This window comes from Cervus elaphus, chromosome 32, assembly GCF_910594005.1.
Source record: "Cervus elaphus chromosome 32, mCerEla1.1, whole genome shotgun sequence".
NCBI lineage: Eukaryota > Metazoa > Chordata > Mammalia > Artiodactyla > Cervidae > Cervus > Cervus elaphus.
Genome location: NC_057846.1, coordinates 11912741 through 11928624, shown reverse-complemented (window position 1 = coordinate 11928624; position 15884 = coordinate 11912741). Strand labels below are relative to the sequence as shown.

Here is a 15884-nt window from a genome sequence, read left to right as displayed (position 1 = left end):
TTCATATGTAAATATGAGTAATTACATGAAATCTGTGGACATCACACTGAAAATGTTTATTTATTGGTGTTCCAGTTATCCTCTAAATAGATCTCATTAACTACACTCTCCATTTATTTTGCTTATACTGACTTAACCTTTGGTCATTCTGAACACTATGAGAATAAATACTTGATAGGCTTAACATATAATATGGGTTGATTTCATTTTTAAAGCTGATAATATCTTTGGAGTGATAGTGATTTTGAATTACATAGAATCCTATAATCGGGGGCTCTCAAATATATTTAATCATTATTTTAAAAACAACTTGATATCATTTGAAATAACAATGACATTATGGAGCAAAATTAATTCTCCAACTGGATATTTGCAGTATGCAAGGTCCCAAAGAGTTCCCGTTATGCTAAGTAACTCTGTTTTGTGTTTGATTCAGGTCATCAAGCTTGCCTTTGAGGAGTTTGAGCTAGAAAGAGGTTATGACACCCTAACCGTGGGCGACGCGGGAAAAGTAGGGGACACCAGGACCGTCTTATATGTGTGAGTACATCTTCCCTTGTTTTTTCTTTCCCAGGATGGGGAGGTGTCTGTGCAGACACGGGTGTGGACTGAAGATCCTGGTCAGACTTTCCATTCCCAATAAGAAGTTTAATAGATGCCACAGGTAGCTACGTTAGTGGTGTCCAAATCTGATTTCACGTGAGAATTAATTCAGCATTGTGTTCTATTAATATCTCTGCCAATGTTTTTCTTTTTATTTCAAATCATTAAGAATATGGCAAAAATTTAGAATATATTGGAAAGCAGAAAGTACAGGTGATAAGTTTCTCAGCTCAGCTCCTCCCCATCAATCTCCCTCCACTTATTCTATTATCCATGTTTGGGGAAGTACAGATATTTTCTACAGTGAGGCCATGTGTCTTTCCAAAGCCTTGCATTCATAGAGCTGCATACTAACTGTAGCAGAGATTGTGGGGAGAATAGTGGGGGTAACACCCTGCATGTCTGTGGACCTCACAACCCAGAGTCCCGGGGGATTCAGAAGCAGCCCGGCCAGGTCCACCACGAGAGGAGTCCTTGCACTGGCCCCTCTGCAGCTGGACTCACAGAGGGTTCTGCACACACAGAGGGGTCTGCAGTCACAGAGGGGTTTGCACCCCTTCAGCCTGGATGCTTTCAGCCTCTTGCGGATGCATGGCCCTGAGGTGAGTCTGGTCAGTTTTTAGCAGACTTGTTCTTTCAGATACCCCAGGGGTATCTTGACTCAGTAGCTTCAGCACAGCAGGAAATGTCTCAGCAGCCCCTTCCTCTGCGTTTGCAACCTACACAGACAGCTTCCTGCGGGGGCTCCAGAGACACCTAAACCAGAAATTGCTTTCAGGAATGGAAGTCATTCTGCAGGATTTTCACCTTTTTTCTCTTAATCTGCTTATTTATGGCTGAGGTTTTCTGTTTATTTGAGAGAAAGCTTACCCCTGATAGCTTCAGCTAGGAAACAATGACAATAGTGGAATAGTAGTGGCTGTAATGCCCACTTTTTTTTTTTATTTACTAGTTTCTGATGAGGTAATTCATGCTGTAAAAAAGAAAAGAGTTCTGCAGCTGAATGTCTGTCCATACCTTTAAAGTTAATGGGCCTGAACTCAGATGGCCCTGGGGACATTCTCTTCTCCTTTGTTGTGTCTTGGATGTACTTTCCTGTCAGTACATATCTTTATCTCATGTTTTATAACTACTACTACTACTAATTAAAATCATGTTTCATGTTACTGGCCCATGACCTGTGATGATGATTATAATAATAACAGTAGTAATCTCACGGCATTTATTGAGAACATCTTGTGTTCCATGCACTGTGCTAATACATATTATCTTCTTTGGCCTTCACCTTAATCCTATAAGTTAGGGGTTAATGCTGTCTTCATCATACAAATGATGAAACTGAGGCTTAGATTTATCCCAGTTTGCAAACCTGGTGTCTGCTCCAGCAGGTGTTCAGACTTAGTGATCCTGACCATATCTATACTCCTTATCATTGATAACCTTTGGCTTTTCCCCATCCCTCCCATAATTCCCCTTCCTAAGCAGCTATGCCATAAGCTACTTTGTACAAATAGTCATACTGTTTCATGTGCCTTCAGGAAAAACTATAGATTTTCTTCCACCACAGTACATGAAGGTCCTTATTTCCTCACACTCCGACCAAATATTCTTTTTTTTGCTCAAGCCCTACATTGCATTCATTTATAAAAGCGTGGATTTCTGCAGGATGAGGCCTGGACATCTATATATTTGCGGTATGCCATGTTGACGGCGGGCACACAGCCTGGCATGGGTCTGCAGAGGCACTTGTGGACACCAAGTCAGTGCGTAGCGATGGGGCCAGGGTGCCAGAAATGGAGTTTCTGGCCCGAGCTTTGCTCTTAACCATCTGTGACCCGCTCTGTACCTGTGTTTTCATGGCTATAAAATATGTATAGTAAACGTTTCCTGCCTGTGGTAAGGAGCAAAATGAAATAAGGCCTGTGAACACACTGGAGAGGGGAGAATTACAACCTGCACACGAGAGAGCTTTATTATTACCACAGCGTCTAATTTAAGAAGGGGTGTCATTAAAACAGATGAGAAAAGTTTTCAACTAAATGCAAAATATAAAATATAAATGTGGCCAAGTGGTGCCATATAAAGTCCCTTAGGTCACCATTAAAGATCTGTGACTGTGCACCCTTTTTTTTTCAATGCTATTTGTTGTTAAGAGAGCAATAGCAAGCTATGTGTTACATTGACATAAGTGTTATTAGAACCTCCTCCCAATAGCTCAGATCTATAAATGAAAAACTAAATAGTCAATTGAATCAAAGTGAGATGCCCTTTGGGAAACATAATGTAACAAAGATCAGTTGGGCATTTAATCATTTGTAGTAGAGAAAGGCAAAGCCACTGACGTATTTTCTCAGTATACACAATTACAGAAAAAGAATGAATGGGAGAATCACAGCTGTTGTCTTCAGATAAACTGGTAATGTTAGGGGATATATCAAGAAATATTTTTGAGTACTAATATGTCAGACCTGACATACAAGACTCCTATCATAGAGTTTAAAATCTAATTGGAAATGGCAGTCATGCTCAGACGGTTATATACCAGAAAGTATATTGAATCATTGAATCTCCTGATACATATTTCACATAAAATTTGGGTGAAGAACATTTTCTTTATGGGTGGCTGATGTATACTATGTTGGGCTCAATATTTTATACATCCCCATTTTTAGGGGGGCTGAGGAATTCTATTCAGATCTTAATTTTAAGGAGAAATTCAGAAAGTGAGAGAGCCTAACCGTCTCATCCTAAATATAGTTTTCAAAAGCCTAATTTCTGTTAATGGCTTTTTATTTTCTCAAGTTTCTTGGCCTGAAAGGAGAAAAACTGAATATTAGGGGAACTCTTTCAATAGCCGAGTCTTCTCAAGAGATGGATGAATTTATTCAGGTTACTTTCACAGAATGACAGACTTCAAATCAATTCACTAAGCAAATCTCTCTTGAGACCTCTTCAACAATACTTATTGATAACTTTCTCAAATGTAATTTGCAGAAGAACTGCATCCAGAGACACGGTTCTTTAAGACTTTTCTCTGGCCTTTGCAGTTACTAGCAGCCAGTGCCTGGGAAATGGCACTCATTTCAGGATGTTCTGAGGATTACAGACATAGATGACAGGTTGTAAGTGCCCATCTGTCTAGGGGAGGGGTAGTATCAGGGAAATCTGTGAGCAAGCAGCATTGCCTCTGCCTGACTACTGGTCACTACTCATCTTAACCAGTAAGGATACTTTGTTGTTGTTCAGTCCCTAAGTCCTGTCTGACTCTTTGCAACCCCATGGCCTACAGCAAGCCAGGCTTCCCTGTCCCTCACCATCTCCCGGAGCTTGCTCAAACTCGTCCATGGAGTTGGTGATGCCATCCAACCATCTCATCCTCTGTGGCCCCATTTCCTCCTGCCCTCAATCTTTCCAAGCTTCGAGGTCTTTTTCCAGTGAGTCAGCTCTTCACATCAGGTGGCCAAAGGATTGGAGCTTCACCTTCAGCATCTGTCCTTCCAATGAAGATTTAGGGTTGATTTCCTTTAGAGTTGACTGGTTTGATCTTGCAGTCCAAAGAACTCCAAGGAGTTTTCTCCAGCATCACAATTCTAAGGCATCAATTCTTTTCAGTCCAGTTCTTACCTGTGTACATGGCTATTGGAAAAACTATAGCTTTGCCTTTGTCGGCAAAGTGATATCTTTATTTTTTAATACCCTATCTAGGTTTGTCCTAGATACCTTCCCTTCCAAAGAGCAATCATCGTTTAATTTCATAACCAAGGTCATTGTCTGCAGTGATTTTGGAGCCTAAGAAAATAAAATCTATCACTGTTTCCACTTTTCACCCATCTATTTGCCATGAAGTGATTGGACCAGATGCCATTAGTTTTTTGAATATCGAGTTTCAAGCCAGCTTTTTCATTCACCTCTTCCACCCTAATCAAGAGGTTCTTTAGTTCCTCTTCACTTTCTGCCATTAGAATGGTATCATCTGCATATCTGAGGTTGTTGATATTTCTCCCAGCCATCTTGATTCCAGCTTGAGGTTCATCCAGCCCAGCATTTCACATGATGTACTCTGCATGTAAGTTAAATAAACAGGGTGACAATACACAGCCTTGAAGTTCTCTATTCCCAATTTTGTACTGGTCTGTTGTTTCATGTCTGGTCTAACTACTGCTTCTTCTCCTGCATACAGGTTTCTCAGAAGGCAGGTCAGGTGGTCTGATATTTCCATGTCTTCAAGAATTTTCCACAGTTCGTTGTGATCCACGCAGTCAAAGGTTTAGCCTAGTCAGTGAAGCGGAAGTCGATATTTTCCTGGAACTCCCTTACTTTTTTCTATGATCCAATAAATGTTGGCAGTTTGGTCTCTCATTCTGCCTTTTCTAAATCCAGCTTGCACATCTGGAAGTTCTCAATCCAGGTACTGCTAAAGCCCAGCTTGAAAGATCTTGAGCATTAGCTTGCTAGCAAGTGAAATGAGCACAATTGTATGGTAATTTGAGCATTGTTTGGCATTGCCTTTCTTTGGCTTGAAATGAAAACTGACCTTTTTCAGTGCTGTGGCCGCTGCTGAGTTTTCCAAATTTGCTGACATATTGAGTGCATCGCTTTAAAACTCCAGCTTTTAGGATTTGTACTAGCTCAGCTATAATTTCATCACATCCACTAGCTTTGTTGATTGTAATACTTCCTAGGGCCCACTTGACTTCACATCCCAGAATGTCTGGCTCTAGCTGAGTGACCACACAATTGTGGTTATCTGTGTCATTGAGACTTTTTTGTATATTTTTCTGTGTTTTCTTGCCACCTCTTCTTAATCTCTTCTGCTTCTATTAGATCCTTACCACTTCCATCCTTTATCGTGCATATCCTTACATGAAACGTTCCCTTGGTATCTCCAATTTTCTGAAGGGACTTCTAGTCTTTCCCACTCGGCTGTTCGCTGTTCCTCATGGCTGCTTCAGCCACTGTTCTCACACTGGTTTCTGTTCTGAGAAGCGACTCCATCTCTCATGTGACTGTAACCACCTACCTCCACTGTTGTCTGCAGGCACTGGGTGAAGGGGCAAAATTCACTTTGTTATCAAAAGACTTCACAGCAGCTGTGACAAAGCATACACTGAAAACTGATGTGTGTGTCTCTGTATCTTTGGACATTATTAGAGAAGTCAATCACAGCACATCTCATTGCTTTGGAGAAAAGCCTGAGCAATGTATGTTAAGAGTAAGCACATACCTAAATTCTCTCTGGGCAAAACCCTATATTAGATAAGAAGTACACTCCTTAGATCCTTAGAACTCTGGAACCTCATGATCAAAACTTTTTCTTCATGTAGTCTTTCTCATAATGGTGTTGACTTTCAGCATGGGTTTGTACAAGACTGTAGATCAGACTCAAATCCTAAATGATCTATTCTTCATATGGATTCCATCCATTGCTAGTATTCCTTCCTCAGTCTCCTATGGGGAATCTTTCTTCCTTGAGTTCTTGGAGAAATAGTTATTGAAATTCAGATGTTGCAGGACACAGAGGTGGGTAAAAGTAGGCTTTGGTGGGCATGGGGGGTGGTCTGCAGGTGAAGAAGTTCAGAGACTTTCCAACCTTCAACACCACCCCGAGGAGAGTCAGTTGGGGCCCTGTGGCACCTACTTTCTGTTCCAACAGCCCTATCAGTGGGGAGGTAGCTGGACCCCTGGACACCTGTATTTTAGGTTTGGGATTTTACCTGTTCTGGGGTGTCTGGGAGAGCAAGCTGACCTGGGCCTTTGGGGGCCATGTCTCTGGGGAACCTTCCCACGGAGGAGGAGAAGCCGTCAGCCCCGAGGAGGCACTGTCCAACGGCAGTGCCTGTGGGAGATGGAGCAAAGCCTGTCCCAGCTCATTTGGGGTCCAGACTCAGGGTCCAGCCCGAGGCCTGTCCCAGCTGTTCTGACAGCTACAGCTCTAGCGTTGACTCACTGCAGCAGTTTTCTCTAAGAAGCTGGAAAGGCATGCCCTCCTTACTGCACTGTTACCCTACAGAGCTAAGGATCTCTTTGCCAGGATTCAGCAGTCAAAAGCATCTCAAGGGTGTGTCATGTATTACTGGCATGAAATCAACCTCAAAGGTGTAATCATTCTCTTTGGGGGTGGGAGGGCTAAGTGCATTTAAAACAACAAGGGGAGGACATTTCTGGTGGCTCAGTGGTAAAGAATCTGCCTACCAATACAGGAGACACGAGTTCCGTACTTGATCCGGGCAGATCCCACATGCTATGGAGCAGCTAGGCTGTGGGCCACAAGTACTGAGCCTGCGCCCTAGAGCCCAGGAGCTGCCACTATTGAAACTTAGCTTGCACGAGAGCCCACACTCCACAGCGAGAGAAACCACTGCAGTGAGAAGCCTGTACTGCAATTAGAGAGTAGCCCCCATAGTGATGAGGCCCCAGCACAGCTAAAGGTAAATAAATAAAAATTAAAAAAAAAAAAAAAAAAACCTGAGGGGCATGCACCTCAAGGGCAGCAAGCATGGCTCCCCATCTCATGCTGAATTTGCAACCCAAAAGCATTCAAGTGCAAAATGAAACGGCTAGTGAGAAATTGTGTGAGAAAGGCTAAAAGTATAAAGCAAAGAGAAGATATTACTATATTACTGTAGTTATTATCTCTGCCTTAATGTAATGAAATATGTGGTGCTCAGAACTGCCTTTGGACATGGAATTTACTAACAGGGAGAAGGAAGAGATCTGGACTGTCGTTCACTGAATCTGTCTGGACCCTCAGTCTCGTGACCTCGAAATTCTATACCCTGGCCTCTAGGGTTGTTAGACAGGAAATCTGCTGACACACCCAGAGGTGTTTGGAAGTAATGGGTCCCTTCTCTCTGGCTGTTTTCAAGATTTTGGTCTTCATCTTTGGTTTTCAAAAGTTTAATTAAATGTGTCTTAATGTGGATTCATTTGAGTTTATCCTGTTTGAGGTTAAGGTTCACTTGGTTTCTTAGAACTGTAGGTTATGTGTTTCCCCAGATTTGGGGAGCTTCCAGCAATTATTGCTTTAAATTCTCTTTCAGTCGCACTCTTTTCTCTCCTTGTGGGATTGGAATGATGAAACGCTGGGCCTTTGGGTTTTGTCCACAGGTTGCTGGTATTCTGTTTGCTTTGCTTCCACTCTGTCTTCCCTCTGGGGTCAGTGAAGGGGATCCTGTCATCCTTTTTCGAGTCCTCATGTCATCAGGCCTCCATTCTGTCTATGATAAGCCTACCCAGCTACTTTTATTTTATTGTCTATTATTATATTTTTCACTACTGTATTTTTAAGTCCTATAATTTCCATCTGGGTCTTTTGATAACTTCTCTTTCTTTGCTTGGATGTTCTGTTTTTCATTGGATTGCAGAGAGTTTGTAAATGATTGAAGCATTTATGCAATGGCTGCTTTAAAATCCTTGTCAGGTAATTTCAACACCTGATTCATTTCGGGTGTCCGCTGTTTGTCTTTTCTCATCCGAGTTGTGGTTTTCTCAGCTCTTAATGTGATGAGCAGACCCTGGCTATTTTGTCTATCATGTTGTGATGTGCTAGGAATTACATAAACCTCTTATTTTAGCAGGCAGTCTCCCTGGTTAGACTTAACATGCAGCTCTTGGCCAACGTGTGCAGGCTGGGTTTCCAGTGATGGGTTCATTATCAGGGCCTATAAGGCAGCGGCCCCCAACTTTTTTGGTACCAGGGACAGGTTTTTGTGGAAGACAAGTTTTCCATGGACCAGGATGGGGGACATTTTGGGGATGACTCTAGTGCATTGGATTTATTGCCCACTTTATTTTGTCATCATTACATGAACTCCACCCCAGATCATGAGGCGTCAGGCCCCGGAGGCTGAGGACCCCTGCTCAAGGGCATTGCCCTGCTCCACGTGGTTGGCTGGTGTCCGTGGAGCTCACACTAGTCGCTGCCCCCTCCTCCAGTTCATATCTTGTCCCCTCCACCCCCATCTCCCGTCTCTAGGAGGGGAGGGGAGTCTCAGTCTCAGATTTGCAGAGATAGAATCTTCCTGGATCGGGCCACTGGTGTGGCTGGGTCTCTCTTGCAGGTTCTCCTGCCTCTGTGTCTTTACTCAGAAAAGGGAACCCAGGTCCCTGGGGTGGGGGAAGGCTGGCCCTTCACCATCCCCCACCCAGGTGGTGCTGGTCCGCCCAACAGCACAAGAGGGACACCAGCTGCATCCTCGGAGGGTGGAGCTTGCCTGTGTGAGAGTCACAGTCAACGATAAGCTTGCTCTAATTTCATGTCGGTGCCAGTGGGGCAACTTTAACAACTTTAGCATATGTACTGTCAATCCCCGGGTTTGACTTCATGTATAATAGTAACATGAATATCTATTCTATAAGACCAGAGCCTAAAATGACTTTCCAAAGTCACCTTGATGTAAAACCCAGAGTCCTGCCGCCCTCCCACTTCCAGCCTCTGTTCTGCTGCTGGACCGGGCTCAGTCACTCAGTCATGTCCAGTTCTTTGTGGCCCCATGCACTGTAGCCCGCCGGGCTCCTATGTCCATGGGGTTATCCCAGCAAGAATACTGGATTGGTTGACATTTCCTCTTCCTGTTCTGGTACATATCATGTAAATAGACGTGTTACCTGTAGGTCCCCTACGTGAGGAGCCAGTGGGATGCTGTGGGTTGGAGAACCTGGAACTCTGATCAGGGCTGCCTTCAGGTGGATTTGCCCTCAGAATCTGGTCAGAAAGGCCCTTAATGATGTGCCACCTGTCCATCCTAAAGGAAATCAGTCCTGAACAGCCATTGGAAGGACTGATGCTGAAGCTGAGGCTCCAATAGTTTGGCCAGCTGATGCGAAGAACTGACTCATTTGAAAAGACCCTGATGCTGGGAGGGGCTTCCTGGTGGCTCAGAGGTTAAAGCGTCTGCCCGCAATGTGGGAGACCTGGGGTTCGATCCCTGGGTCAGGAAGACCGCCTGGAGAAGGAAATGGCAACCCACTCCAGTATTCTTGCCTGGAGAATCCCATAGATGGAGGAGCCTGGTGGGCTACAGTCCACGGGGTCGCAATAGAGTCAGACACGACTGAGCGACTTCACTTTATTTCTTCACTTTGATGCTGGGAAAGATTGAAAATGGGAGGAGAAGGGGACGACAGAGGATGAGATGGTTGGATGGCATCACCAACTCAATGGACATGAGCTTGAGTAAACTCTGGTAGTTGGTGATGGACAGGGAGGCCTGGTGTGCTGCAGTCCATGGGGTCACAAAGAGTCAAACACAACTGAGTGACTGAACTGAACTGAACCTCAGAGCACAAACATATGGTTCCAAGACCGGAGTTATACCTCCTCTTCCTCATTTGTTTAATGATTACGTCAGCTTATGACACTGCCTCTGCCTCCTTTGCTGAGGATTTGTATCAGGGCATCTCTGACTCTCCCTGAAGGCATTTTACTCCATCCCTGAGGGAGGGAGGTTCTTGTCAGGTGCTGCAAAGACCACACACTGGGTCTTAGCATCTCCCTATCTGTCTCTGGCACACACTGTATCAACCCAATCAAGGCAAGCAGTCAACTACAATGTATATTTTAAATAGCTCTGTATTTCCTATACTTTCTCCAGAACTTATGAAATTTATTGATGTTAAAAAAAAACTGCAAAAGCTTCAAAACAGGTCAGTTTTAGGCCAGGTTGTAACTTGTAACATTTACTTGCAAAGGTTCCCCACAACCCTTCCCTTTCAGGTGCCTGGCAGTACCTTGCAGGTGTGATGTGTTCCAGGTGTTACTTTGCACCAGATTCGTGTTTTGATAGCTTTGTGACATGCTCAGAGGTTTTTTTTTTAAATTATTTTTATTGAGTTAGTTTTGGCTGCCCTGGGTCCGCATTGCTGCGTACAAGCTTTCTCTGTGGGCTGGGCTGCTCTCTGGCTGTGCTGGGCAGGCTTCTCATTGCAGCAACTTCTCTTGTTGTGGAGCACATATTCTGGCCATGTGGACTCAGTAGTTGCAGTACTTGGGCTTAGTTGCCCTGCAGCTGTGAAAGCTGCCCAGACCAGGGATTGAACCTGTGTCTCCCGGACTTCAGGGACGTTTGCTCAGATTTTTTTTTTTAATCTCTAGGTTTGAACAAATTATTTATTTAATGAATATACAGTAAAATAGACTTTTTTGGAATACAGATCTATAAATAAAAATAAACTGGAAAAGTCAGGATGCAAAAGAGGTTTGTCACCTCTCAAGACTATGCCGTCTCTCTGGAGTCACACCTTCTCCCACCTTAAACCTTGAACTACTGATATGTTCTCCATCATTAAACTTTGTCTTCTTGAGAATATCATGTAAATGGAATTACACACTATGCATTCTTTGAGACTGCAAATGGGAATGTGAAATGGCATAGCCATTCTGGAAAACAGGTTGGCAGTTTCTATAGGGTTAAATATTTATGTATCATATAATCCTGCAATCCCACTCCTAGGTGGGATTTATCATAAAGAAATAAAATTTGCCAAGCATGAATAGAGTTAACTCTATTCCTAATTGCCAAACTGTAAACAACCTAAGTGTCCTTGGATAGGTAAGTAAATAAACATACCTTGGTCATACAAGGAAGTTCTATTCATCAGTATCAAGAAACAAACTACAAATTCCGCATGACCTGGGAATTGTCTGGTGCTGTGCTGAGTGAAATTGTCAGTTTGAGTTTACACTTCCTTTCCAGAAAACATATTTGATGTATTAACGTATGAGGATAGAACTGTTGACTCTTTCAACTTGGGCCAAAAAGACCTGTCCAGAAATGAGACGCCTATCACATATACTGTAGTATTATCAGCAAACAAAGCATCATGAAACTATTGCCACACGGGTTAGTAGACTCTTTGTGGCTCCGTGGACTGTAGGCTATCAGCCTCCTCTGTCCATGGAATTATCCAGCAAGAATACTAGAATGGGCAGCTATTCCCTTCTCCAAGGAATCTTTCCAACCCAGGGATTGAACCTGGGTCTCCTGCCTTGCAGGCAGATTCTTTACCATCTGAGCCACCAGGGAAGTCCTTTATTGCCTTATGAGTGTGTTAACACTCAGCTGTGTCCAATTCTTTGCCACTTATGGACCGTAGCCCTCCAGGGCCCAGGTTGCTCTGCCCATGGAATTCTCCAGGCAAGAATACTGCACTGGGTTGCCATTCCCTTCTCCAGGGTATCTTCCCAACCCAGGGATTGAACCCAGGTCTCCCACATTGCAGACATATTGTTTACCATCTGAGCCATCAGTGAAATTTGAAGAACAATGACTCCTTGTCCTATGAAAGAATTTAGCTCTTCTCTTGATACAGTGCACCCTGGTTGTAGGAAAGGAACAAACACACAATCAAAAGTCATTTTCTTCCTTTTGGTTAATGATTCAATATGCTGGGACTTATATTCAGAGAAACTGCTGATTTCTCTGACTGCAAGTCTTTCAGTCTTACAAGTTCTTACAAGTCCTATTGCAAGGAGTCATGTCAAACTACTGAGGTTACCACGGCTCCACCAGGGCTGAACTCTATCAAAGAGATAAGAAAAGTTTAGGTCTGAAAGACTCCTCTAAGGTAATTTCATACCATCATTTCCCAGATGAAGAAACTGACATAGATGTAAGATAATTTAGCTAAAATCACAGGGTAAATTAAAGGCACAGCTTCAGCAGAACCTCAGATATGAAATCCTTGATATGCTAAAATCAAATGAAGATTTAAATCATTAGTGGGAGATATTCCTATGAAATTTAAATATGAAGATATTAGATGAATTTTAATAGGGATGATTTATATATATATTTTTTCATGTATACAGTTTTTTAAAGCAATGGTGCATTTTATATGCAAGAGTCTGGGGATTAAAAAGGTCAAGTAACATAAGCTTGCACTCAAGAAGGTTTAGAATTTGGAAGGAGAAGGAGGAAGTATTAATAGATGCCTGTGATACATTTGTGAAATGTCAGCAGGGTGCTATTCTACAATGACCTGGAGGAAAAAAAAATACCCCCCTCACCTAAGGGAGTTGAGAAGTATGGAGTGAGAATCCTCAGTCTGTAAGAACTCCTGGTTCCTATCCAGGGAGCATAGGCACTCCAGGCAGTGATTTCAGTATTTACCAAACTCCTGGAGGACTAGAAGTGCCAATGTTTTTAGAGAATTGTTAAAAATACCAATATGACTGGAAAGACAAAAGACAATTTTAATACAGTTTCCTAATAAGTAAGTTGAATATCTTAGTGGTTAGTTAGAATAATCTGATTTTGAAGTTTTTGGATAAAATAAAGCTGTTTTAAATAAAACAGTTACCGCTTATGTGTTGTGATGGCTGTTAAAGTATTTTACCAAAACTAGCATTTATTATATTTTTCAATTATAAATTGCTGAAAGAAAAAAATTCCTGTTTTCAACAAACAGTTGCAGAGGGTAATAATATTTGCTTATTTATTTTAAACATATATTTCTGTCAGTACTAGCAAACCAAAGTACTTCTAGGGGAGAAAAAAAGGACCGAAAGGGGAAGTATTTTGTTTTAAATAATTAGAAAATAATGTTGTAAAATTTAAAAAGTTAACATAAAATATCTCCTGAATGGTTAAGTAATTTATAAATGTGCTAAATAATTAATTTAAAAATAAATGATTGTACCAAGTCATTTACAATAATTTTCATAAATACAGCAATCACTTAAGTATCAGGATTAAATTCTGAAACTAGAGTAATGCACATCATCTTAATTTAATTTTGATTGAGGGAACTTTGTAGTATAGCAGTGTACATGCTTATTTAGTTTTATATGAATCTATAGACTAACATAAAACTGTATTAAAATGAAGTCCAGTATAGAAATAAAATAAATTCAAAGTATTTGCACTGAGATATTTCTAAAATAATTAACTTGGCATTATAAATCTTTTCAATGTGTGAAATTTTTCTACAAGATAATTGTGTTTTAAGCAACTTAAAAATTAAATCAAGTGTTGGGGGCGGTGGGGCAGAAGTGGTACCAGACCAGGAGGGTAAGTTAGGAGGCTACTTCAGTGATGTTGACAGGAGACACTCAGACTGAAAAGGCAGAGACAAAAAGCAAGAAATGGTGAAAGGAGTGTGGAAGAGGTGAAATTAATGTGACTCATTGATGGCATGTGTAAATATATGTACTTGTGGTCTCCGAATTGTGGCAGAAGAGGTTGTAAGCAGTGAGAAATCAACAACCTTGAAACGAAGCCTGAAGTCCTTCCAAAGACGGAGTGAATCAAGGTGGTTACTCTCACTGCCAGAAGAAAATTAAATTTTCCAAGGAAGAAGATAAAAGCACAGCTTTTACAGTGGCTCATTACCAAGTCTAGCATTCAACCAAAATGTCTGGAAATAACTCCCAATGACCCAAAACCAAGAGACAGACAATAGTAAAAAGTAAAGAACATCTAAATAGTGTAGTTATCACTAAAGACTTTGATAATTATGTTTTATATATTTCAGAACATAAATAAAATGACCAAGAATTTTTTCAGAAAGCTGGAATTCATAGCAACAAATCAAATGGAAATTTTAAGAATTTTAAAATATAACATCTGAAATAAAGAACTCAGTAGATATGGCTTGAACTAGAAGGTTGAGCAGTAGAAAATATTCAACCTGAAGCAGAAAGAAAATGTACAGAAGATACATGGGTAATTGGAGTTGAAGCAGAGAAAGAGAAAATGGGACCTAACTAATATTTGAAGACATTATCCCAAAGAATATTAACAACAGGCATCAGGATAAAGATTCAAGAAATTCTCGAAGACATTTGGCGTAATACGAGAGAAAGCTCAGGTCGGCACACTGTAATAAATTTGCTGAAAAACAGGGAAAAATCTTACAGGTAGCATAAGCAGTGAAATTTTATTTTCAAAGGGGCAAATATAAGATTGACAGAAGTCTTCTCAATATGAATAAAAGAAGTAAAAAGACAATAGAATGGTATCTTTGAAGTTTTGGGGAAAAGCAAATATAAGATTGACAGAAGTCTTCTCAATATAAAAAAAAGAAGTAAAAAGACAATAGAATGGCATCTTTGAAGTTTTGGGGAAAGAAACAAGCTGTTAGATTAAAGAGACAGTAAAAATATTGGCTAATCAAAAAAGGGATAACATGAGAAATATGAACTTTCATTTACTAGCAATTATATTCTAAATAAAAGTCTAAAATCTCTGGATAAAAATAATGTCAATAAAATAAAAGTTAGGAAAATATAAAACAAATATCTGATGCTTGTAAGAGAGAAACGTAAAATATTTATATACATAGAATGGTTGAAAGGAAAAGGCTCGGAAAGGATACTTTCTGGAAGGACTGAGCAACAGAAGAAAGAATAGTATATTTTATGTCAGAGCAGACATGAATGCCAGACATCCATGCTCAGTGCCATTTTGGGTATGTTACACTTGAATAAAATCTATGCACAGGGAAGGAAAAAAGTCTGTCTTCAAACAAGCATATAGAGCAGTGAATCTTCAGAAGGAGCACCTGTTTGGCGCCTGCCCATCACTCACTGAAACCCTTCCTTCCCTCATCTGTGTAACACCGAGGACGTGCGCGTGTCATGACCGCCGCGCATCTTCCTCCGAGGAGCCGAGCCCCGTGGCGCCTCGGGTGAGGAGGCCACACTGGTCCCCAGTGATGTGATCCCTGGGCGGACCATGCGCTCCTCCCCCGAAACAGCTTTGCTGACCGCAGAGCTTCCTCTCTGATTGCAGACGCTGGTTTTGGCTGAGCTGACTTTTCCTTTCTCACACTTTTCCCCTTTCCGCATGCTTTTCCGTCCGCGTGGGGACTTCAGTCAATGAATTTAGTGTTTCCCCTCACTGGCTGACGGCAGTCGCTGTGTGACTGTTTTGTTAACACACGATGAATGCTTCACTGAAGCTTCCGTTCGCTGTGACCTGGGCCTTAATATGCAGAAGGGACGTTCAGTGCATTTGCCAAATCTGTCAGCTGGGTGTGCTGTGGTCCTGGTCAGTATTCTTCTAACGTGTGGTCACCTTTGAGTTCCTCGTGTGTGTGTGTGTGTCCCCTAGCTTTGTTTAGAGAAGGTTTATTTTCAGAGCAGAACTGAGAGGGAGGTACAGAGCTTTCCACAGCACCACGGTCTGACATGCGCAGACCCCCCACCCCCACCATTATTAAGATCCCACACAAAGTGCTGCATTTTTTTTTCCCAAAGATGAACCTCTGTGGACACATCATCACCCAACTTCATGGTTTACATTAGGATTCACTCTCAATGCTGAAGTCTGTGGGTTTGG

At 41.8% G+C, this 15884-nt stretch overlaps 1 protein-coding gene across 1 annotated transcript in view; it reads left to right on the top strand.

The window, feature by feature from the left end:
* The window catches only part of CSMD1 (CUB and Sushi multiple domains 1), a 2014689-nt gene that overhangs the window by 1529462 nt on the left and 469343 nt on the right, over positions 1–15884 (top strand). Inside the window, exon 11 of the mRNA XM_043893675.1 lies at positions 437–540. Coding sequence (XP_043749610.1) covers positions 437–540 — 104 coding nt within the window. The remainder of the gene's footprint in view (positions 1–436; positions 541–15884) is intronic.